General features: G+C 40.7%; 2 protein-coding genes across 2 annotated transcripts in view; one reads left to right on the top strand and one right to left on the bottom strand.

Moving 5' to 3' along the window:
- Positions 1-10,642, bottom strand: part of LOC114669018 (gastrula zinc finger protein XlCGF52.1-like) — a 39,659-nt gene extending 29,017 nt beyond the window's left edge. The window contains exon 1 of the mRNA XM_028825113.2: positions 10,338-10,642. The gene's annotated coding sequence lies outside the window, so the exon portion shown is untranslated. The remainder of the gene's footprint in view (positions 1-10,337) is intronic.
- Positions 10,643-11,072: 430 nt separating this feature from the next.
- Positions 11,073-26,154, top strand: part of LOC114668818 (zinc finger protein 501-like) — a 39,803-nt gene continuing 24,721 nt past the window's right edge. Inside the window, exons 1-2 of the mRNA XM_028824782.2 lie at positions 11,073-11,226; positions 24,455-24,903. Coding sequence (XP_028680615.2) covers positions 24,492-24,903 — 412 coding nt within the window. The 5' untranslated portion in view covers positions 11,073-11,226; positions 24,455-24,491. The remainder of the gene's footprint in view (positions 11,227-24,454; positions 24,904-26,154) is intronic.

Raw genomic sequence — 26,154 nt, 5'->3', positions numbered from 1 at the left:
AAGTAAGAAATTAATAGACCTCTTCTGTCCAACAAAGTCTTTTGAAGTTTCTGATTAGTTTTCCAATACAATGTGGGTCTGCAGACAGGTTGTCTGTATCAGTTGGACAATTACATTATTAGAATATTAGAACACTCTAGACAAGAACAGGCCATTCAGCCCAACAAAGCTCGCCAGTCCTATCCTCTTATTTCTTCCAAAAAAACATCAAGTCAAGTTTTGAAAGTCCATAAAGTCTTACTGTCCACCGCTCTACTTGATAGCTTATTCCAAGTGTCTGTGGTCCTCTGTGTAAAGAAATACTTCCTAATGTTTGTGTGATATTTATCATTAACAAGTTTCCAACTGTGTCCCCGTGTTCTTGATGAACGCATTTTAAAGGTCACCGTCTTGATCCACTGGACTAATTCCCTTCATAATTTTAAACAATTCAGTCCTGTCACCTCTTAATCTTCTTTTGCTTAAACTGTAAAGACTCAGCTCTTTTCATCTTTCCTCATAACTCATCCTCTGTAGCCCTGAATCAGCCTTCTCCAGTTTTAATGTCACTACACTGGTTACCTGTCTCATTCAGAATTGATTTTAAAATTCTGCTTATGGTTTATAAAGCCTTAAATAATCTCGCCCCATCTTATATATCGGAATGTCTGACATCTTATATTCCAAATCGCAACCTCAGATCCTCAACTGAGTGTCTCCTTAGAATTCCAAGAGCAAAACTTAAAAGAAGTGGTGAGGCGGCCTTCTGCTGTTATGCACCTAAAATCTGGAATAGCCTGCCAGTAGGAATTCGACAGGGTAATACAGTGGAGCACTTTAAAAAACTGCTGAAAACACATTACTTTAACATGGCCTTCTCATAACTTCACTGTAATTTAAATCCTGATACTCAGTATATCCAATTCATTATAATAACTATTCATTCAAAATCTGTACTAACCCCTACTCTCTCTTCTGTTTCCTTTTCGAGGCATCAAAGTACACAGTTCATTGGGAAATGGTGTAGACACTTCCTCATAGATATATTTTAACAAAGTGAAAGAAATTTCACATAAGATCAGATCTGTGAATTTCCCCTTGGGGATTAATAAAGTATCTATCTATCTACTCATAAATATTATCCATGTAATAGGTTAATGTCTAAATTTATTCCAGATGTATTAAATGAATGTAGCTTTTGTGGTGAAAATAATGTATTGAGCATGTTTTCTGTAACTGTGTACATTCAAAAGAGTTTTGGTTTGCTTTATTGAAGGACATTGGACATAAAATGAATATTACAACAAATATAGAAAACGGTGATATCCTATTCCGTTATACAAAAAGTAACAAAGAATGTAACTATGTAATAAATCTCTGCATATTACCTGCAAAACACTTTATTCACAAAATGAGAGCTAGTAACAGACTTCCAATAATTTATTATATATATATATATATATATATATATATATATATATATATATATATATATATATATATATATATATATATATATATATATATATATATATATACAGTGCATCCGGAAAGTATTCACAGTGCATCACTTTTTCCACATTTTGTTATGTTACAGCCTTATTCCAAAATGGATTAAATTCATTTTTTCCTCAGAATTCTACACACAACACCCCATAATGACAACGTGAAAAATGTTTACTTGAGGTTTTTGCAAATTTATTAAAAATAAAAAAAACTGAGAAAGCACATGTACATAAGTATCCACAGCTTTTGCCATGAAGCTCAAAATTGAGCTTAGGTGCATCCTTTTTCCCCTGATCATCCTTGAGATGTTTCTGCAACTTAATTGGAGTCCACCTGTGGTCAATTCAGTTCACTGGACATGATTTGGAAAGGCACACACCTGTCTATATAAGGTCCCACAGTTGACAGTTCATGTCAGAGCACAAACTAAGCATGAAGTCAAAAGGAATTGTCTGTAGACCTCCGAGACAGGATTGTCTCGAGGCACAAATCTGGGGAAGGTTACAGAAAAAATTCTGCTGCTTTTGAAGGTCCCAATGAGCACAGTGGCCTCCATCATTCTTAAGTGGAAGAAGTTCGAAACCACCAGGATTCTTCCTAGAGCTGGCTGGCCATCTAAACTGAGCGATCAGGGGAGAAGGACCTTAGTCAGGAAGGTGACCAAGAACCCGATGGTCACTCTGTCAGAGCTCCAGAGGTCCTCTGTGGAGAGAGGAGACCCTTCCAGAAGGACAACCATCTCTGCAGCAATCCACCAATCAGGCCTGTATGGTAGAGTGGCCAGACGGAAGCCACTCCTTAGTAAAAGGCACATGACAGCCCACCTGGAGTTTGCCAAAAGGCACCTGAAGGACTCTCAGACCATGAGAAAGAAAATTCTCTGGTCTGATGAGACAAAGATTGAACTCTTTGGTGTGAATGCCAGGCACCACGTTTGAAGGAAACCGGGCACCGCTCATCAGCAGGCCAATACCATCCCTACAGTGAAGCATAGTGGTGGCAGCATCATGCAGTGGGGATGTTTTTCAGCAGCAGGGACTGGGAGACTAGTCAGGATAAAGGGAAAGATGACTGCAGCAATGTACAGACACATCCTGGATGAAAACCTGCTCCAGAGCGCTCTTGACGTCAGACTGGGGCGACGGTTCATCTTTCAGCAGGTCAACGACCCTAAGCACACAGCCAAGATATCAAAGGAGTGGCTTCAGGACAACTCTGTGAATGTCCTTGAGTGGCCCAGCCAGAGCCCAGACTTGAATCTGATTGAACATCTCTGGAGAGATCTTAAAATGGCTGTGCATACCTCTTCTCTAATGGCTACTGTACATGAAATCCTACTCTCTTCAACTCCCAAGATATGTCATTCCTCAGTCAAACACTTCAAGTTAAAAGTCCTTCTACCACTACTAGTTTACATCAGCAGATTAAAAGTTTTAGCAGGTTCAGATGCACATAACATACTTCCTCTTTCCATTCTGTTTCCTTACCAAAAAAAAAGTATGTAAATTATTAAATACAATGATAGACAGATACATAGATAGATAGATAGTTGCAATAAAATAAAATAAGATAGCAGGCTCCTATCAATTATGGAGAATCCACTGCAGCCACTAAATAGTATCATCTCCAGACAGAAGAGCAGCTTCAGCGACAGACTGCTGTCACTGTCCTGCTCCACTGACAGATTGAGGAGATCGTTCCTCCCCCAAACTATGCGACTCTTCAATTCCTATCTATCTATTTATCTATCAATTGTAAAGTTGGTTACAAATGTAGAATGAAAATGTTCTACTGTGGTGTCTGTATGCAGACTTGTATGTCAACTGTGTGCCTTCTTCTTCGTCTTTGTTCCCCTAATCTAGTAATGGTTTCCTCTGTTGACTGTACACAGCTGCGGGTGGCACAAGGTTTTGAATTTCACTAATGATGTTTCTCCATGCTAGGCAGTCCAAAGTGATGGCTATGGCGTCCTGGAGGCTTAGTCGACAGGTCTTCAAATCCTCCTCGATTTGTTTTGTCCAAATTTTTTGGTGCCCTTCTTTGCATCTTCCAATCCTGTGGTCATTTTCACCTTATAAATTTGTATAGTGCCTGGTTCTAGTCCATTCACCAGACATGACCAAAATGACCTGTGTGTATGCAATAAGTGTAACGGCAACCACACCACTGTAGGAACATTTTTGTTAGACAGTTTATCCATATTACTAACCGAAGGTTGTAAACCGGATGGGCGCAGGGCTCACCGGATGTCCGGCATCCCCGGATGTACAGAATCCCCAAAGGTCCATGCTGTGACACCGCGCGCGGCTCAAACCAAAGGTCCATGCTGTGAGCGCGCCTACAACGCACTTGCGAAAGGAGTTATGGCTCAAACCAAAGGTCCACGCGCGCGCCTACAATGCGCTTGCAAAAGGAGTCATGGCTCAAAAATGAAAGGAGTCACTGCTCAAACCAACTAACAACAGAAACGAGAATATTCAGTGCATATTTCAGTCACATTCCAGTATTACAGTACGGAAACCCCACACGTCCACACTACATGGCATATGTACGCAGGCGCCTACAACGCAAATGCCTATACAGTAATAATAAGCCACAGAAAACACCGAGACGAGAGCAGATGGATAAACACAATAAATGAGCGCAGGGCTCACCGGATGTACGGCATCCCCGAATCCCCAACGGTCCATGCTGCGACAACGTGCGCGGCTCAAACCAAAGGTCCATGCTGTGCGAAAGGAGACATGGCTCAAAAACGAAAGGATTCAAGCAGTCAGTGTCAGTGAAGGCAACAGACTCACGTCTCCACAAAACGAAACCGCTTTAGTACAGATATGCTTATTGGATTAAATGACATTTCCCCAGACGCACCCGCCCTCCATGATATGTCATCCATCCACAGATCGGACGGAACAGAAACTGATTGCCATTCTAGGATTTCCAATTTGCTAGCGAATCGCGGGCTTACTTGTTATGTAGAAATGAAGTTAACATTTTGGATAAGAGTTGTAATAATAATTGTATATAGCACTTATTAAACAGACAATTGACTCTTCAGTGACATTTCAATGGTCATCTCAACAAAGGAATTACCGTCAACTCAATCTAAGTCTTAACAAAATCAAAACGAAACTGGTGCTGTTTAATACATTGCACAGATAATACAAAGTTAATAAAACACTCTGCAAGTCCTGTGATACTTACATGTTTTGTAAAGGGGCTAAACATTCTATTCTATGGACTGATTTTGTTTCCATTTTGCATTTGTCAATTCTTTACAGAAAGATTTTTTTTTTTTTGAACAGCATGAAAATAATTTGTAGGGGGATCCCATTTCAATGTTGCTACATACAATTACATTCTAGGAATGCCTCCTTAAGGTCAGATGAACACAATATAATTATGTAGTATTAACTAAATGTTACATCTATAGGACTGATATTTATACTGTACATAATAATTCATATTATTGCTCAACTAAGTTTGTGAGCGCAGCCTAAGAAAATGTTAAGTAAATAATACTTCAAGTCAAATACACTGTAGCTAATTTAAAAGTAATCCATATTACTAACCGAAGGTTATGGATGCAGGACGCAGGACACAGGCTCACAGCTCACGGACGCATCGAGGTGCACGCGCACTGCGATTCAAGGTCAAGCAAAGGAGTCACGGCTCCACTATATTGTGAGTGGCACTGCTGAAGTAATGAATAATGTACTGCCTGGGATTGTACAAAGGTCAAGCAAAGGAGTCACGGCTCCAAAAAGAAAGAGCTCAACTAACGGAAATACAAAAACGAGCACGTATTAATAAAAACAATGAACGAAGGCGCCTACAACGCGCTTCTCAAACAGCAGAAGCAAAGAAGTCACGGCTCCAAAAAGAAAGAGCTCAACGATTGGACGAACGACAGACAGCCGCTGAACAATTCTGCCAGTTAGCTGACAACCCATTCTATAATGTTAGGTCACAATACAACCGCTGCCCGAGAGGAAGACAAGACAGGCTATAAGTAATAATCTTTAACAGGTCCTTTACTAAGATCGTTTTCCAGAGTACACATTACACAGCTCCCCAATACCCATAATTCCGTATTACTACGGAATCCCCAAAGGTCCAGACTACAATATAGTACAGCATATTTGAATCACATTACAGTAATTCAGTATTAACAGTAAGTGCCATTATAAACGAGACCAGATGGATATAAACAATAAACGAACGCTCCTTATCAAAAGTACGCCTACAACGCGCTTCTCAAACAGCAGAAGCAAAGGAGTCATGGCTCCAAAAAGAAAGCGCTCAACAATTGGAAGAACGACAGACAGCCGCTGAACAATTCTGCCAGTTAGCTGACAACCCATTCTATAACGTTAGGTCACAATACAACCGCTGCCCGAGAGGAAGACAAGACAGGCTATAAGTAATAATCTTTAACAGGTCCTTTACTAAGATCGTTTTCCAGAGTACACATTACAACAGCTCCCCAATACCCATAATTCCATATTACTACGGAATCCCCAAAGGTCCAGACTACAATATACTACAGCATATTTGAATCACATTACAGTAATTCAGTATTAACAGTAAGTGCCATTATAAACGAGACCAGATGGATATAAATAATAAACGAACGCTCCTTATTTAAAGTACGCCTACAACGCGCTTCTAAAACAGCAGAAGCAAAGGAGTCACGGCTCCAAAAACAACCCAGAGTTCAGTAGGTAGCGCCCAAGCAACACAACACAGCCTGTAAACTAAACGTTACATCACAATACAACCACTGCCCGAGAGGAAGACGAGACAGGCTATAAGTAATAAACTTTAACAGGTCCTTTACTAAGATCATCTTCCACGTCACAATGCAACCGCTGCCCTTCTGAAACACCAGAAGCAAAGGTGGCACGGCTCCAAAAAGAAACAGCTCAGGTATCATATAGTCGGGCTGACGTATCGTGTCTACTGGGAAACACAGTAAATGCGGCGTTTATCTATATATGTGCATGTATCTAAACATGAGGTAGTGGTGACTACTGACAGTGCCAGCAGTCAGCTACTCCACAGTGCCTGCGGTCAGCAGTCCAATTATAATTCCTAACAGCAAACGATGTCTAGCTAACAATGAACGAAGGCGCCTACAACGCGCTTCTGAAACACCAGAACCAAATGAGTCATGGCTCCAAAACGAAACCGCTTTACTACAAATATATTTATTTCATTAAATTAATACTTTCCCAGGATGCTCCCACCCTCCATGATCTTACATCCCTACAAATATTGGAGAGAACAGAAACTAATTGCCATTCTTGTTTTTGCGATTCTGTAGAGAATCGCGGGTTTACTGGTTTAATAGAACTATTGGAATTCAACAAAAAGGTGGCAGGAGTGAGTTGTGATAGAAGTGTAACTGCAAGACTGAAATGAAAGGTCTATAAAGTGATAGCGAGACCAGCAATGTTGTATGATTTGGAGATGGTGGCACTGAAGCAAAGACAAGAGAAAGAGCTGAAAATGGCAGAGTTGAAGATGCTACGATTTTTATTCAGAGTAACAAGGGTAGACTGGATTAGGTATGAGTATATTAGAGGGACAACAAAGGCGCGACTGCTTGGTGACCACATGACAGGGGTGAGACTGAGATGGTTTGGGCACGTGCAGAGGAGACATGAGGGGTACATCCGAAAAGAATATGGAGGATGAAACCGCCAGGCAAGATGACACGAGTAAATCCAAAGAGGAGGTTTATGGAGTTGGTGAGGGAGGACATGAAGGCAGAAAATAATGTAAAAGACAGGGACTGATGGAGACAGATGATCTGCTGAAGAAGAAGGTATCCATATTACTAACCGAGAATGGTAAACCGGAAGGCATAGACGCAGGTCTCGGTAAACCGGAAGGCACAGACGCAGGTACACGGCGATGGACCCAGGAGACATAGTGCGCAGGCGCCTACAGCGCGCGTCTCATAAACCGCAAGCGAAATCTGATCCACCGCGAATGAAGGAGTTACGGCTCAAAAACGAAAGAGCTCAACTAACGTAAATAAGACATGAAGCAACAACGCGCCCATAGCTAACGACTAACGACACAGCCACACAGAAAAGAGGATTCTGCACTGCACCCTGGAGTCAAACGGAAGACACTACGGAGTCCGCAAGGGTCCACAACGATAGTATGGAAGGCGCAAGCGAAGTCTGATCCACCGTGAATGAAGGAGTCACGGCTCAAACATGAAAGAGGTCAACTAACGTAAATAAGACATGAAGCGACAACGCGCCCATAGCTAACGACTAACGACACAGCCACACAGAAAAGAGGAGGATTCAGCCCACCGCCCCAGAGTGAAACGGGAAAAACTACGGAGCCCACAAAGGTCCACAACACACAGCATAATCAAAACCGAGATAGTACGGAAAGCGCAGGCGCCTACAACGCGCTTCTGAACCATAGCTAACCACCGCAAGCGAATTCTGATACACCGCCAAAAACGAAACAGCTCAGCTAACGGAAATAGGAAATAAAGCAACGAGCCCAGACAATACAGAACCCTAACCGTCCACACTACACAGCATAGTCAAACCCGACATAGTACGGAAGGTGCGGGCGCCTACAACGCGCGTCTAACACACCGCAGGCAAAACCCCCGAGATGGTACAGAAGCCCCAGAGATACAGACTCCACAGCATATGTGAATCACATTTCAGTAATACAATAATATGAGTGCTCACAGAAAAAACAAACACAAGACACTTCGGCGTCCCGCCCCACAATCAAACTGGAGAGAGTATGGAGTCCCCAAACGTCCACAAGACACAGCATAGTCAAACCCGAGATAGTACGGAGGGCGCATGCGCCTACAACGACAACCACATGAAACACACACATGGCACCGGAGGTATAATATTAATAAACGAACGCTCCGTATTAAACGGACAGAATCCCCAAACATCCAGAGTACACAGCATATGTGAAGCACATTACAGTGATACATTACTAACAGTACAACCACGGAACACACAGACACGAGACCAGATGGAGGAGTACGGAACAGTGCACGCCCACACTACACGGCATAGTCAGACCCGACATAGTACGGAAGGTGCAAGCGCCTACAACGCACGTCTAAAACACCGCAGCCAAAAACCCAGGATAGTACAGACGCCCCAAAGATCCGGACTCCACAGCATATGTGAATCACATTACAGTAATACAATATTATAAGTACTCACGGAAGTAACAAACACAAGAGGCCTCGGCGTCCCGCCCCACAGTCAAACCAGACAAAGTACGGAGTCCCCAAATGTCCACAAACCACAGCATGATCAAACCCGACATAGTACGGAGCGCCTACAACGACAAACACAGACAACACACACACGACACCAGAGGTATAATATGAATAAACGAACGCTCCATATTATATGGACGGAATCCCCAAACGTCCAAACTACACAGCATATGTGAAGCACATTACAGTGATACATTATTAATGGCTGCTAACAATACTGTTCACTTAAACGACGCCAATCTTCCATTAAAGCTGCATTTGCAATGACAATCAACAAATCCCAAAGACATACCATGGATAGAGTCGGCCTTTACCTCTTTGAGCCTGTATTTAGACATGGACAACTTTATGTAGCCTTCTCAAGAGTTCGGCATTCATGTGACGTTAACGTTAAGATTATAATAACTCCATACCAGGGAACACTCATTCACGGACAACACTCCATCTATACTACACATATTGTGTATATCTGTACTTCCTATATACGCCATCTACACCTTTACACTCCAATATGTCTCATACATAGATCTGCACATCTATACCTACATAACATAACAATTAAACTGCTATTGTCATTTACATATATTACATAGACCTACAGATATCGTGGCAGTGAACATGATACATATGTAACAATCACCAAGAAAGACAATAATCTCTATCAAATGTATTTCGGGTTACCCAAGACCAGGGGTTGGCGAGCGAAGCGAGCAGGAGGCGGAGCCCCCTAGTTCAACATATTATGCTTATGCCCTTCTTTTTTAAACCTATAAATAATGCTCAGATGTTAGCTATATAGCACTGTTTATGTTAGATATTCTTGAAAAGTGCAACCTATGTAATAAAAAAATACACTGTCCTACAATACATGGCTCATACTCATTTAATTAGAAGAAATCAATCTCATACCTTAATGGGGAAATCTCTTATCTGAAACTGGAAAAAAAAAATGAAATTGTCTCTGAGTAGCTGCTCAAGAGTTGTGTAGAATTTGGCAGGAATTAATTCATGTTCCCCCGTGACCCTGTATTCGGATTCAGCGGGTTGGAAAATGGATGGATGGATAATTCATGTTACCGTACAACTGCCAGCTGGGTCTCCGCTTGACTGTTACTTCTGTCTTAACAGACACGAGGAAGCAGAACGTTGGCTGCTAACTCGCATTTTCCTTTCTACCTCAAATCGCAGAACCTCAATCGGCCTTGTTTTGTCTTTATTATCATATTGCTCTCTGATGTAGCAGCACAAGAGGTTTTGTGTGCGATCTCATTTTACTGGATGGATTTTTTGGGAACGCAATGATCGTACCGCTTTCACGTGCGTATCTTTGACTCACGTAAGTTTCTATGCGATATCACCTTTTCCTAAAACTATAAGAAAGGGGCTATTTCACGAGAACACTAAAAGAAGAAATACACAGCAAGGAATGGAGGGGTTCCCATGAGCACTGAGGTAGGAACGGGACACGACAATATAAAGTGAAAGGAGCCGCACAGGAAAGAAAATTTTAATTCCAAAAAAATCCAACATTCATAAAGTGACGGCCCAAACGTACATCACTTACCTTCTGCCTCTGGGCGATGAGATTCTTTTTAAAAGTCGATCCACTGAAGAACAACAGCTTAACGTCTCGTCTGCGGCCTCCAGTTTACTTTAACTATTCAAAAAGTTTCGTTTTCGTCGCCTAATATGACGTCACAGACAGCCTATTCTACGCCGGCATGCAGAGAGCCTGATTTTTTAAAGTAACATAAAATGTCCACACAGACCACACTCTATGCCACTCACGACACCTTACAGATGAGTGTAATTATGAATTCATAGTTTTAAAGTGAAACAGAGAGGAAAAACACTGGCGGCGACGCGCAGACTCATATATACGAGAGCGAGCAAATGCGCGAGCACGAAGACGACTTGTTACGTAATCAAATGCGACAAACATTGAAGTCGGCGGACAGATGTGACATTTGTCGCTACCCGATCTGCGTGCCTACCAGATTTGCGCGCGCAGGCGTATTGAAAGCGCGAGACAAATCGGATGGGGACTCGTGTCGCAAAGTAAAAAAAACGCAGATCGTGCAGGGTCGTAATAGTTAAGCTCTGCGCATGCGCGCGCAAATCGGGTAGGCACCGCAGATCGGGTAGCGACAGGCACCACAGATCGCGTAGCGGTCAGTGAGCAAAGTGAAATACGATGTGTGGCTATCACACAAAGCGAGACAAAAACGTGGCTTCTGTTTCCGTCGCCTTGAATGACGTAGCTGTTTGGTAAAACTACTTGGGTAATCGGCCAAATGCCTCAAATGTGACGCCATCAATGGCGAAGAAAACAAAATTGGTGTGCACGTGCGTTTCGTGTCTTTTTTACTTTTGAGTTGTAAATTGGAGAACTGGATCGAGACGGTTGAGTCAGCAGACTTTTAAAAAAGCATCATGTCACCCAGAGGCAAAGGGTAAGTGGTTCGAGTTTGGAGTCTTGATTTTTCTGATGTGGATTTTGCTTCTATCTTTCAACTTCACTCCGAGTTAAGACACGCTACGGAATGTTAAAGATTGTTCTCGACTGCATTTCTGTGTGTCATTCGGTACTCGCCATTCATTGTTTTTGTATGCGGCTCGCGCCACTTCGTGTTGTTGAGACTTGATTCTACTTTAAAACCACCGAGAAACTTCGCCATCCTTAGCCGTATCTTCTGTCCGTGTTCCGTAGGATCCCCGAATTCTTTGAGCTTGAGAAGAAGGCAATTTCATAGTCAAACTACGCTTTGTCTTTTTTTAAAGAGATGTGAGTAAAACGTCCACCGCAACACACAGTCAAAGTAAAGATACACTCGTGAGGGCAGTACAGCCATTGTGTCCCAAAACTCCATCAGATAAGAGAAAGCGCACACACAACCTCCTCCTCCGATCAGCATCTGAGAGCAAATATGAACAAAAAAGAGCCGTTTGGGGTACCACGATTTAAGGTGGGAGTAAAAGGGAGAACAGTTAGCCAACTTAAACCTCCTTGTTGTTTCCGTTTAAAATGGCAATAATACTCAACCGATTACCTGGCAAGTGGTTTTACGATAAATTATTTTCTAATAAATCCCACAAACACCCGAACATCTCTTCAGAGAGACAATTACATTTTATTTCTATGAAGTTTAGATCTCATTTTCCATTGAGTTACGAACTCGGGTGTACAGGTATTTGAATTCTTCCAACTAAATGAGTATTTTTGCGAGACATGTAGTGTTGTATCGTTTACTTTTTATTAAAAAAAATCTACACATGCCAAGAATACATAACATGATAATTGATATAACCAATATAAGGCCTACGGTTCTTAGTTTTTAATACACAGGATAAAACCGGAAAAAGTTACACAAAATCGAATACCAAACTTAGATTGAGATAAGAATTCTTAACAGAGCAGTTGATTTAGTTAATGGTTTGTTTTTGTTGAGATTGCAAACCTATGAGTGTAGTTGAGTTTATTTAATAATAGATTAGTTCATACTAACTGTATTCTGCATATGATGGTATCCATCTCTTACATATGCTAGTATTTGGTAGGATGCAGATTCAAATCTCTTTACTGCCAGAAGGACCCTTGAGCAAGGCCCTTAACCTGAAAATTTTTTCAGGGGCTCTTGCTGTACAATGGCCAACCCCGCACTCTGTCCCATAAAGGTCATGCGAAAAGACAATATCACCTCGGGGATTAATACAGTGTGCCAAGTCTTAAAAAAATATATACAGTATATCTTGTAGTTAGAGTTAATGGATGCATTATCAACATGCAATTGTATATAGCAGGTTTGAAAAGGGAACTTACTACAATTATTTAATTCGTGTTCAATAATGGACTTCTCCAAAAATAGCGGTCAAACGCTCAACTACATTTACCTTTATATATTTTGCTGATGTCTTTATTCAAGGTGACTTACAATATTTATGACACAATTGGTTACATTTCTTTTTTTGGTTAAAAATAAACCTGTTGAATAGAATGTTCAGCCCCTTTACCTAACATACAAGCATCTCTTATGTCAAGGGACTTGTTGCATAGTGTTTTAGTAACTGGTTAGTATTAGTGACATATTTTTAGGCAGGAATTCTCATTTTGTTTTTAATAAGGTACAGGTGGAGTCAACACCATTTGCTTTTACAGTCATGGCCGAAATTATCGGCACCCCTGGAATTTTTCTTAAAAATGCACCATTTCTCCCAGAAAATTGTTGCAATTACAAATGTTTTGGTATACACATGTTTATTTCCTTTATGTGCATTGGAGCAACACAAAAAAACAGAGAAAAAAGGCCAAATCTGACATCATTTCACACACAACTCAAAAACCAGGCTGGACAAAATTATTGGCACCCTCTACTTAATATTTGGTTGCACGCCCTTTGGAAAAAATAACTGAAATCAAGCGCTTCGTATAACCATCAACAAGCTTGTTACACCTCTCAACTGGAATTTCCGACCACTCTTCTTTTGCAAACTGCTCAAGGTTTCTCAGATATGAAGGACTCCTTCTCTCAACAGCAATTTTGAGATCTCTCCATAAGTGTTCAATCAGATTTAGATCCAAACTCATTGCTGGCCACTTCAGAACTCTCCAGCGCTTTGTCTTCAACCATTTCTGAGTGCTTTTAGAGGTATGTTTGGGGTCATTGTCCTGCTGGAACACCCATGACTTCTGACACAGACCCAGCTTTCTGACACTGGGCCATACTTCCATCCATCCATTTTCCAACCCGCTGAATCCGAACACAGGGTCACGGGGGCCTGCTGGAGCCAATCCCAGCCAACACAGGGCACAAGGCAGGAACCAATCCCGGGCAGGGTGCCAACCCACCGCAGGACTGGGCCATACTTTGCGCCCCAATATCTTTTAGTAGTCTTAAGATTTCATGATGCCTTGCACACAGTCAAGGCATCCAGTGCCAGAGGCAGCAAGACATCCCCAAAACATCTTAGAACCTCCACCATGTTTGACTGTAGGTACCATGTTCTTTTCTTCGTAGACCTCATTCCGTTTTCTGTAAACAGTAGAAGCTACAGTGCCATGTGTTGTGAACTTCTTGATTATGTTGCGCACAGTGGACAAAGGAACATGAAGATCTCTGGAGATGGACTTGTAGCCTTGAGATTGTTGATATTTTTCCACAGTTTTTGTTCTCAAGTCCTCAGACAATTCTCTGGGGGGTACTTTTCGTATGTGGATTACTCGTTTAGCCGGATTTAATTGCTGACGATTTGGCCTGATCCTGGATCTGTCGGTTTTTCAAAACTCTTGCTGGAAGTGTTGTCATAGCAACACATCCTAATCCTCAAACCTGCTCGGAGCAGGGGGGTATTTTCCGTACGTCGCTTAAATCATCCGAGATCAGATGCCTCATTTTGGACGAGTTAATGCCAGTGAAACTCATCCCTGAAAAGTCGGTTTTTCAAATGCAGCCATGTAGTAAATTAGTCGAGCTGGATCTAATCATCCGAGATGAATGCACGCGCCCGCTCTGATTGAAAAGCCCATATATATTGAGTCTAGAAAATATGATCAGCAAGTCTTTGATAGGCTGTAACAAAATGACGAAAGAACGGGCGCATTTTTTTTCACACAAGCGGAGCAAGACCTTTTATTCGAAGGACATGAAGAATTTCAAGATTTAATATGCACAAGGGGTAACACTGCAAAAGCAGCCCAAACCAGAAAAGACAGCTGGCAAAAAGTGGTCGACAAATTCAACGCCAAGTAGTGTGCATTGTACTTACTGAATGCAGCGTTTCATTTCCTATTTGTCAGATTAATTATTATTTAATATGTCATAATTCCAGATCAAACATGAGCACAAGGAGAACATGGAAACAGGTTACAGTGAAGTACAAGAATATACTTCAAACTGGTAAATATTGGTATATAACTATTTAAAGAATTGTTGACATAAAGAATCACACATAATATAAAAAACATTTAATTTTAAAGCTAAAAACAGGTGGAGGACCACGCGGTCCAGAGCTAGCCCCTGCAGAAGAGTTGGCTCTCCAGCAAAATGCCCATCGCCCTGTTTCTGAGGGCATTCCAGGGGGAAGCTCCTCCTCCGAACCAGTGACAGGATGCAGTGGTCACTTCATTTCGGGTGAAGGATGGTCATTGCATATATTTGTCATTGAAATGTGCCATAGGTATGTTCCATATAGCCCTCTTTTTTTTGTTGGGTCAGTTGTAGGGAATGTCATATCCCTAGAACTTGTCTGACCAACGAGATATTGACGAAGGTCAAATATTTGATGAAGACACTTGTGTCTGATTATTTGGAAAATGTACCTCTCCTCCTGATGAATAATGTTTGATCAAACTCCACTCTGATCAGTCCCAAGTGCCCCAATCACATTTGGAAATCCTGGGTAATGAGAATGTTAGGCTGATTGTGAGATTCTTTATGGAACTGTTAGTGTTTTAGCCTGTGTATTACCTACCTGCAATGACATGAAATGCCTCTTTTATTGTCTGCACACGCAGGTGTCCAGGAAACACTATGAAAACCCAAAGGAAACATTTCAGAGCCAAACAGACTTTACGAATTGCCTGGCAAACTGCACTTTTAGAGAGATTTTCTGCATCGCCTACAGTATATAAAAAAAGTGCCGCTTGCAAAAAAATTTAAAGCAATGCCTACTGTCTGTGTGGTTGTGAGAGCCCGTCTTCGCTGAGTTTGACTTTTGATGTATGGGGTTAAGGTCAGGCGAGCTTGTTGGCCAATCAAGAACAGGGATACCATGGTCCGTAAACCAGGTACTGGTAGCTTTGGCACTGTGTGCAGGTGCCAGGTCCTGTTGGAAAATGAAATCTGCATCTCCATAAAGTTTGTCAGCAGCAGAAAGCATGAAGTGCTCTAAAACTTCCTGATAGACGGCTGCGTTGACCTTGGACCTCAGAACACACAATGAACCAACACCAGCAGATGACATGGCACCCCAAACCATCACTGACTGTGGAAACTTTACACTGGACCTCACGCAACATGGATTCTGTGCCTCCCCTCTCTTCCTCCAGACTCTGGGACCTTGATTTCCAAAGGAAATGCAAAATTTTCTTTCATTAGAAAGCAGCAGTCCAGTCCTTTTTGTCTTTAGCCCAGGCAAAACGCTTCTGACACTGTCTCTTGTTCAAGTCTTACATACGTCTGTGTGTGGTGGTTCTTGAAGCACTGACTCCAGCTGCAGTCCACTCTTTGTGAATCTCCCCCACATTTTTGAATGAGTTTTGTTTCACAATCCTCTCCAGGGTGCGGTTATCCCTATTGCTTGTACACTTTTTTCTACCACATCTTGTCCTTCCCTTCGCCTCTCTATTAATGTGCTTGGACACAGAGCTCTGTGAACAGCCAGCCTCTTTAGTAATGACCTTTTGTGTCTTGCCCTCCTTGTGCAAGGTGTCAATGGTCGTGTTTTGGACAACTGTCAAGTCAGCAGTCTTCCCCATGATTGTGTAGCCTACAGAACTTGACTGAGAGACCATTTAAAGGCTTTTGCAGGTGTTTTGAGTTAATTAGCTGATTAGAGTGTGGCACCAGGTGTCTTCAATATTGAACCTTTTCACAATATTCTAATTTTCCGAGATACTGAATTTGGGACTTTCATTAGTTGTCAGTTATAATCATCAACATTAAAAGAAATAAACATTTGATTAAACATCAGTCTGTATGTAATGAATGAATCTAATATACAAGTTTCACTTTTTGAATGGAATTACTGAAATAAATCAACTTTGTCATGATACTCTAATTTTATGACCAGCACCTGTATATGCAATGACCATCCTTTATCTGAAATGAAGTGACCACTGCCTCCTGCCACTGGTTCTGAGGAGGAGCTTCCCCCTGGAATGCCCTCAGAAACGGGGCGATAGGCATTTTGCTGGAGAGCCAACTCTTCTGCAGGGGTTAGGTCTGGACTGTGTGGACCTCCACCTGTTTTTTGCTTGTCTGCCTTCTTATTAGCTTTAAAATTAATGTTCTTTACATTATATATGATTCTTTATGTCAACAATTCTTTAAATAGTCATATACCAATATTTACCAGTTTGAAGTATATTCTTGTACTTCACTTTAACCTGTTCCCATGCTCCCCTTGTGCTCACGTTTGATCTGGAATTGACATATTAAATTAATCTGACACATAGGAAATGAAACGCTGCTTTCAGTAAGTACAATGCACACTACTTAGCATTAAATTTGCTGGCCACTTTTAGCCAGCTGTCTTTTCTGGTTTGGGCTTCTTTTGCAGTGTTACCCCTTGTGCGTCTTAAATCTTGAAATTCTTCATGTCCTTCGAATAAAAGGTCTTGCTCTGCTTGTGTGATGAAAAAAAAAATGCGCCCATCATTTTGTTACAGCCTATCAAAGACTTGCTGATCATGTTTTCTAGTCTCAATATATATGGGCTTTTCAATCAGTGCATGCACGCGCATTCATCTCGGATGATTAGATCCAGCTAAACTAACCTACTACACGGCTGCGTTTGAAAAACCGACTTATGAGTTAACCGACCGATGAGTTTCACCGGCATTAACTCATCCAAGATCAGGCATCTGATCTCGGATGATTTAAGCGACATACGGAAAATACCCCTCTGCTCTTCTTTCTGTTCTCCATGCTTAGTGTGGCACAGTCAGACACACAACAGAAAGGTTCAGTCAATTGTTCTCCATTTTAACTGGCTTCAGGTGTGATTGCTGTATTGCCAGCACCTGTTTCTTGCCACAGGTGAGTTCAAACGAGCATCATATGCTTGAAATAAAACGATTTACCCACAATTTTGAAACGGTGCCAATAATTTTGTCCGGCGCATTTTTGGAGTTCTGTGTGACATGATGTCAGATTTGGCTTTTTTTGTTTTTTTGTGTTGTTCCATTGCACATAAAGGAAATAAACATGTTTATACAAAAACATTTGTAATTGTAATAATTTTCTGAGAGAAATGGTGCATTTTCTGGGAAAATTCCAGGGGTGCCGATAATTTCGGCCATGACTGTAAGTTGGCCATTGAAATGTCACTGGTGGGTCAGTGTTATGATTTAATTAGTGCAATATGCATTTATCTTGTCTGATATGTTAAGTTCATTTATAGATAATAAACTGTAATATAATTATTCACAGTGATGTGGTCAACTTTATGGTAAGAGGAAAACGCATCTGGGATAAAGTCATATACCATTATACACTTCTCTAAATGAAAGACCTACACATCTAATGGAAATAATGCCCTGCCTCATTTGATTTAATTGCCATTTTCTTGCCATCATCACTGGAATATTGTCCAAATGTTACTTCAGGGAGTGTAGTAACAGTCTGGTCCAACTCTGCTTTAAGACACACAGATGGTTTGTAAGTAATCAACACAAGTTGGGACACCTGTGCAAGTTGTTTGCTTCAGCGTTCAAGGCTTCATTTACTTGAATTGCTGCAGAACATCTGTAGGTTGTAACCTATTAGTTTTTCCCTGAAATTCCCTTTTTCAGTTTTTGCAAACCTAAACCTGAAATGTAAACCTCTGACAGTTTACTGCTTACCTTTTCACCATTTTAGGCCATTCATTGTATTTCAACTGATTAAATTTGAAGAAAAACTGCGGTGTTCTAAAACTTTTGACTGGTAGTGGTCCTGTCTGAAACATAGGTTAATTTAAACAACAAAAAAAAAAATTCTGTAAATCTGTGTGTGTATATACGTATATGTATGTAGTTGGGTACAGAGAAGCTAATAACTTAAATGTTTACCAGCCAAAAGGGGGCTTTGTGAGATCAAGAAGACAGTGGTTGGAAAAAGGAGAAAATTTTTTTTTAGTCTAGAACAGGGGTCCCCAACCCCCGGTCCGCGGCCCACTACCGGTCCGCAGCCGTCTGACAGCCGGGCCACGAGAGAACTGCCGGCAACGGCGACTCACTCAGACTTTTCAGAACGCTTGGTGGGTGGGGCTTTGCAGTGGCGCAGAGAGAGGAGAGACTGAGGTGACAGAGTATTACAACAAAGTATTTTTATGGTCACGACAGTTTCCCCATATGACATGAGTCTATAGAAATCCCGTTACTACGAAGTACATTAAGCAGATCCTTTCATTACAACGAAGTGACCTTGAAATGCTTGAACGAATCATCCACAGAGCAGTTAGATCTGTGGTGGCAGCTCAGTTGTGCATGTTTGCACAACGATCCCCAAACAGAAACATTGTAAAAAAAATCTCTTTCTTCGAACTTTCCTCGTACTGTTTTTTTTTTTTTTTTTTTTGCTGTTTTTGTTGTCTGTGGTTTTCAGTGATTCCTTTTGCTTATTACTTGTCAACATTTGAAAAACATCCATTGGAATTTAACTCATTGTCACCCTCCTATAGAAACGTCAGACACGAACAGTGTTAATGTTTGTGATGTGCAGTCTGTTGGAATGGCAAATGCAAAGCATATGTCTTTGTTATATGCAAAAAAAGAAGAAAAGTCTCAGGTTGCAAACGTATGCAAACTGCTTAATAACTTAATAATAATAGAAATGTTATGTAAATTGTGTCTAAAACTGCCCCCCCCCCCGACCGGTCCGTGGAAAAATTTACATCTAATAAAGTGGTCCTTTCTGTCAAAAAGGTTGGGGACCACTGGTCTAGAAGATATAGAAGTAAAATCAACATACTTTGAAAGCTCATAATTAATGAGGTCCTTTTTGAGAATCCTACAGTAATTGAAGAATTTACAACCAATTTTTTATAACGAACTTTATATATTAGATAGTAATCTTGACATATTTGGGTCCCAGCATACAAGTATAAATGAAATAGGCCATCAAAAATTTAAAAGATAATAAATCACTTGGGAACGATGACCTAACCTCAGAATTTTATAAAATGTTTTTAGATCACATTTCATATTTTTAATTGCAACTTTCAAAGGTTTTGAAATGAGAGAATGACCAAATTTAGTAAGACAAGGCATCATTACCTTAATTCCTAAGCCTAATAAAGATGTTTTACTTTTGGATAATTGGCATTCTGTAACGCTTTTGAACAATGATTACAAGATACTAGCCTTGGTATTCTCTAATGAAATTTGGGATAAATGACCTTGTTGACGAATGTCAGTCAAGTTATGTTAAAGATAGTTATAGTTCTAATAATATCTGTTTGATTTTAGACTTGACTGAATATAATGAATTGCTGTCTGGAGACCCAGTGATTCTATTTCTGGATTTTCAAAGGGTATATGACACAATAAGACATGAATTTTTCTTTGTCAAAAATCTATTTATGAATTTAGGGAAACCCTACAAAAATTTTAAATTTAATTATTTTGTTTTTTTTTGTAAAAGCAATTATGACGGTTTATAAGTGAAGTAATGGCTCAGTTAAAGTTTCTCATGGAACCTCCCCACAATTTGAAATTCAGAGGAATTTGTCAACATTGCCTCTTATCACCCATACCCCCCACATTTTCTCCTTACTTCTGAAATTCTTAGTTTGTTGGTCACTCAAAGTGAACTTAAAGGTATTAAACTCAATTTAAAAAAAAAAAATAAAAAAATAAGGATCTCACAGCTGGCAGACGACACTACTTTTTTTTTTTGAAAATGTCAGTGAAGTGCATACAGCACTTGATGTTATTGAAATATTTTCAAGCAAATGTGAACTACTGGAGCTGAAACAAAGTAATCAAACTAAATTCTGTGAAATTCCTGTTGAAACACAGTTACTTACTTGGAAATTAAGATCAACAAAGCAACAACAAATAATAAAAACAGTGTACTAGACCTTAATTCAGTTGTTGCTCCATTAAGAAAACAATTCACTCATGGCTGACTAGAGATCTGACCGATCATGGCAGATTCTTACTACCAAAAGCTGAATGCTTATATCATGTTTCCTATACATTTTCAGCTCCTCTTGTACCCTTCTCTTCATGGCCAGCCTTTACCAATTGAAAAATAAAAGTAGTAAAAGTTTAATAGACGTCATTGAAGTTAATCATCAGTTTGTGTAACGTTAATGCAGATGGCCAGGAGATGTCACTAGGGAGGTGAGTGTTAAATTCTTCAACATAGTTTTCAACGCAGTTGCTTCAAATATTTCGATGCTTCTTGAGGCTTCCCTTCGCCCATTACTACTTTACACTTCTGATATGTCTTCTTCTTTTGGCTGCTCCCGTTAGGGGTTGCCACAGCAGATCATCTTTTTCCATCTCTTTCTGTCCTCTTTCTCTGTCACACTCGTCACTTTCATGTCCTCTCTCACCACATCCATAAACCTTCTCTTAAGCCTTCCTCTTTTTCTCCTGCCTGCCAGCTCTATTCTTATCATTCTTCTCCCAATATTTCCAGCATCTCTCCTCTGCACCAAACCAATGCAATCTCGCCTCTCTGACTTTGTCTCCCAACCTGAGCTGACCCTCTATGTCCTCATTTCTAATCCTGTCCATCCTCGTCACACCCAATGTAAATCTTAGCATCTTTAACTCTGCCACCTCCAGCTCTGTCTCCTTCTTTCTGGTCAGTGCCACCGTCTAGACCTTCCCTTTCACTCTTGCTGATATCCGTCTATCATTAATCACTCCTGTCACTCTTCTCCACCTATTCCAACCTGCCTGCACTCTTTTTCACTTCTCTTCCACAAGCCCTTTTACTCTGTACTGTTGATCCCAAGTATTTAAACTCATCCACCTTCACCAACTCTATTTCCCTCATCCTCACCATTCCACTGACCTCCCTCACATTCACACACATTTTCTGTCTTGTTCCTACTGACCCTCATTCCTCTCCTCTCTAGAGCAGATCTCCACCTTTCCAGGGTCTCTTCAACCTGCTCACTACTATCGCCACAGATCACAATGTCATCAGAACAGAACTTTACAATTCTGGTAAGTAAAAGAAAAAAACAAACTGAGAAGAACTTGAGTCTGTGACTGTGGTGGACAGAATACAAGATGAGAACGAATACAAATGTATACTGTGAGGAACTACACTTATCTCCCACTCTAATTTTTCTAATTTTCCTGTAGACGTTAATAACTGGCAAAGGTCGTCCATCAACTTTCTGCACACTTTGTGCTCTGGGTTTAATTTTAAATTTGCCAGTTTTGCCCAACACTGTCCACTCAATAACACGTAATGACAAAGTGAAAAAATGTCTTCTTAAAGGTTTGCATATGTAATGCAAATCAAAAATCTGAATCTCTCATTTATATATGTACTTAGACACTTCTGTACTTTGTAGAAGCCCCATTGGCAACAGTTCCAGCTTTGAGTCTTCCTAAGCAAGTCTCTATAGGCTGAGCACACCTGGATTTGGGCAGTTTATTGAATTCTTCTTGGTAAATCTGTCTTCCATTTTGGAAGCTGTTTGAAGTTACTTTATGGCTGTGCCAATCCTGCCGCCAATCCCCAAGTTTTCCCTGCAAGTTGGAGGACCAATTGCAGGACCGGACTGAACAGGGTGTTGCCAACAAGGATCGCGAGCTGTTTTGTCATGTGGTGGGTGTGGCAACACGCTGTACCAGTGCATGCTCCCCAGCCTGACCTGAGATCTTCTCATGCTCTGTTAGATTGTATGGGAAGCATCAGAAAATCTACCAGGTCTCTCCACAGCTGTTCTATGGGGTTTAAATGTGGTCTTTAGCTGGACCACTCTTAGACACTCAAACTTTCCACAAAGCCAGCATATCATTGTATTGGTGGTATACTTTTTGTCATTATCATGGTGAAAGGAAAGCCATCTCCCCTGTCTGAGGTTGTGTGTACTCTGGAGCAGGTTTTGCTCAAGGTTCTCTCTGTATTTGACTGCATACATTCTTTCCTCAGTTCTGACCACTTTTTCCATCCCTGCTGCTGAGGAGCACTCCATAGCATGATGCTGCCATCACCATGCTTCAAAGAAGAGATGATATTAGGCAGATGATGAGCATTGCCTGATTTTTGCCCGAGACAGTGGTTGGAGTTTTGCCCAAATAGTTCAAATTCTGTCTCATGCAACCAGAGAATCTTTTTCCTCATGCTCTGAGTCCTTTAAATGTCAGTTGGCAAACTTCAAGTGATCCATTATATGCCTTTTACTCAATAATGACTTCCATCTAGTCACTCTACCATAAATGTCTGATTGATGGAGTGCTGCCAAGATGTTCGTTCTTCTAACTGGTTCTCCCAACTTCTGAAGCTCTGTTACAGCAACCATTAGGTGTTTGATCACCTTCATGACCAATGCCTATCTTGGAGTGTTACTCTGTTTGGCTGGACTGCACATTCCAGGTGAAATCCTGGTGGTGCCAATATTCTTCCATTTCACAATTATTAAGGCCAGAGTATCACTGGAAATGCACACAGCTTTAGAAATGGTTTTTATCCCCTTGTCCTTATCTATGCCTGACCACAATTTGATTGCAGAGGTCTACGGAGAGTTCCTTGGACATCTTGGCTTAGGTTTCATTGTGACATGCAGTTTAAATCATGGGGACTTACATACACAGGTACACGTGTGCTTTTCTAAACGACGTCAAATGAAGTCAATTTGTCACAGGTGGTCTCCAATGAGGTTCTAGACACATCTCAAGAAGAATGAAAGCAAATAGGATGCACCTGAACACAATCTGAAGAGCCACAGCAAAGTGTCTGAATATGTCTAATGTTGAAATGAGAGAATACAGTTTTTAAACTTTTTTGAAAATATATTTTCATGTTGTCATTGAGTGTGCATTGATGGGCAAAAGTGTCAAATGTATCCATTTAAAATTGAACCTGCAACAAAATCAAGTGTACAGAAAATGAAAGGCTCTGAATACTTGATGAAGCCTCCATATGGTTTTTTCATCCATCCAGTATCCAACCCACTATATCCTAACTACAGGGTCACAGGGGTCTGCTGGAGCCAATATACGGTTCTTGTAAACTACTTATTCCAGTTAAAACAGCATACATTTCCATGCATTGAGTGGATTAGATTTTTTTTTTCTCTCCCTAATCCTATCCCACCGTACTTCATAATTTTATATCTTTTGGTGCTAAAGTTCAACTGGTAATGCCTTATAATGAGAGTATTACAAAAGTTATTAACAATTTGAAGTCTGTGTTCCTGCCGCACAGCTCCAGTATTGCGAGTTTAAACCGCAGCCTGTTTGCGTCCCATGTGCAGTTTTCCTGTGTGTCCTGTTTCTGCCTTTATTATTATTATTATTATTTATTTATTCTCCCATGTTCTAAAGATGCATTGAGAAATCTAACTTTGCTTTGCAAGGTAGTGTTAGATCGATGCTCAGTCTTTTGACATTGGTATCAATACCAGCATTCAGACCGCAATATTGGTACCGAGTCAGTAAATTACGGTCATCCCTACATACCACCTGACCTCTCTCCTCTTATCAAGATCCTCTTTGAGTAGAATATTCATGAAGGTTAGTATTTGGTTGCTGCTTATCTGGTTTCTCCTCTTAGGGTTACCCACAGCAGATTGATTGTCTTGTTTCAGCTTATTGGACTTTCCCTCCGCTCCCAAGATTGTTTCACATCTCATAATTTGAAATAAAGAGTACTGTGCTACTGTCGGCATGCTATGAACAGACAAACTTTACATAAACCTTAACAGAGAGGGTGTTGTGAAATGACATTTAAGTGACTTCAGATCTAAGTGATGCAGTTTTAATGAAGTTAATTCCTGTTCTTTTTACAGAGAAAAAGAAAATGCTGATGTTTACTGAAACATTTCAATGGATGTGAAACAGGAGAGCTGTGATGTGGACAGAAATGTCATGGATATTAAGGAGGAGGACTGCGAGTTGGAGTCCATCTACCTTAAACAGGAAAGTCTGAGCATCAAGGAGGAGAACAGTGAACTGCAGGCAGCGGGCAGTAAAGAAGAACTTGAAGAGAAGTCTGTCAGTATTGAGATGCACAACCATACAAATCTGAACAGTGTAAAAGAAGACAACCTTCATGATGGGTGTCAAGATGGAGTGGTGACCAGGTTAGACTCTTCTCAAGGCAGACAATGTTCATCTCCAGAGCCTTCTGTCAATGTGAAGACTGAATCATTACAGTCTAAACCAAAGGGGACTAAGAAAACTACATCTGTTAGAGCTCAGGAAAATTGGCCACCATCTACAAAGAAGTCTGGAAAAAGTAAGTGCAAAATAAAAAATGGGCAAGTTTTAGGGTTGGGGTTTATGGGCTTGAAAGGTCGGGTCTTGCGGTTTTTATGAGAAATACTGTGTTTTATTGTGTGCTTAAATATATTTTGAGATTTCATCAATGTGTATGTAAGGTTTAGCAATTTTTCATGCAAAAGTCCTAAACATGTCCTTGGTAAAGAGTGCTATCCAAATATACAGCTGCAAAAGAAGGTTGTGATCCTTTTCGAATTCCCTGGATATCTGCTTTAATTCATCTTAACAATGTGGTCTGATCTTCAATTATGCTCCAAATACATACAACCACAGTTGTCCTAAGCTAATAACTCACAAACAATTGGACGACTTCTTTTCAGTCCTGAACATTCACAGTCCACCCTGTGACTTTCCTATCTTTACAGACTGGTTGACCCTTCTTTAATAGTAATGGCCTCCACCAAACTTCATGTGGCTGCTGATCAGCCTTGAATTTTAATCCATCCCTTTTCTCCAAACCTTTTTGGTTCCTTTTATTCCTGAGAGCTCTTTTTCTGATCAGTTCTCTTTAGGTCAGACAACAGCAATGTGTGTCTCTTACTGGCCATTCCAGAACACCAGTTTCCTTCTGTTTAAGTCTTTCTCTTTTTGACTTTTTCCTGTGTTATGGCTCATTGTCTTGTATGATAACTCAACTTTTGTTAAGCTTTTGCTATCCTGATGTTTTGCTCTCAGATTTTTTGACAATGTTTTGAATTCACTGTCCCTTTGATAGTGTCAAGCTCTCCAGGCTCTGAAGATGCAAAGCAGGCCAACCCATGATGCTCCCTTCACCTTGAGGCTTTAGTATTGGTGTAGAGTTGTCTCCTTCCTCCAAGCATCGTGTCACGTGTTTTGACAGATGAGTTCAACTTTTTCCTGATTCGTCTACAGAACATTGTCTGTTCTGGAACTTCGAGGTGATCTTTTACAAGTTTGAGGTGTGCAGTGATGCTTTTGTTAGATTATCCTGATTTCTTTTGTGTTGTCCTTCCATAAACCCCATTCTTATTTACTGCTCAAAAAATTAAAGGAATAATTTTTTAATCAGAGTATAGCATCAAGTTAATTAAACTTTTGGGCTATTGATCTGGTCAGTTAAGTAGCAGAGGGGGTTGTTAATTAGTCTCAGCTGCTGTGGTGTTAATGAAATGAACAACAGGGGCATTAGAGGGGCAACAATGAGCTGACCCCCAAACCAGGAATGGTTTACAGTAATCCGTCGCTA

Source organism: Erpetoichthys calabaricus, chromosome 1 (assembly GCF_900747795.2).
Source record: "Erpetoichthys calabaricus chromosome 1, fErpCal1.3, whole genome shotgun sequence".
Lineage (NCBI taxonomy): Eukaryota > Metazoa > Chordata > Cladistia > Polypteriformes > Polypteridae > Erpetoichthys > Erpetoichthys calabaricus.
This window is presented reverse-complemented; position numbering and strand designations above follow the sequence as displayed.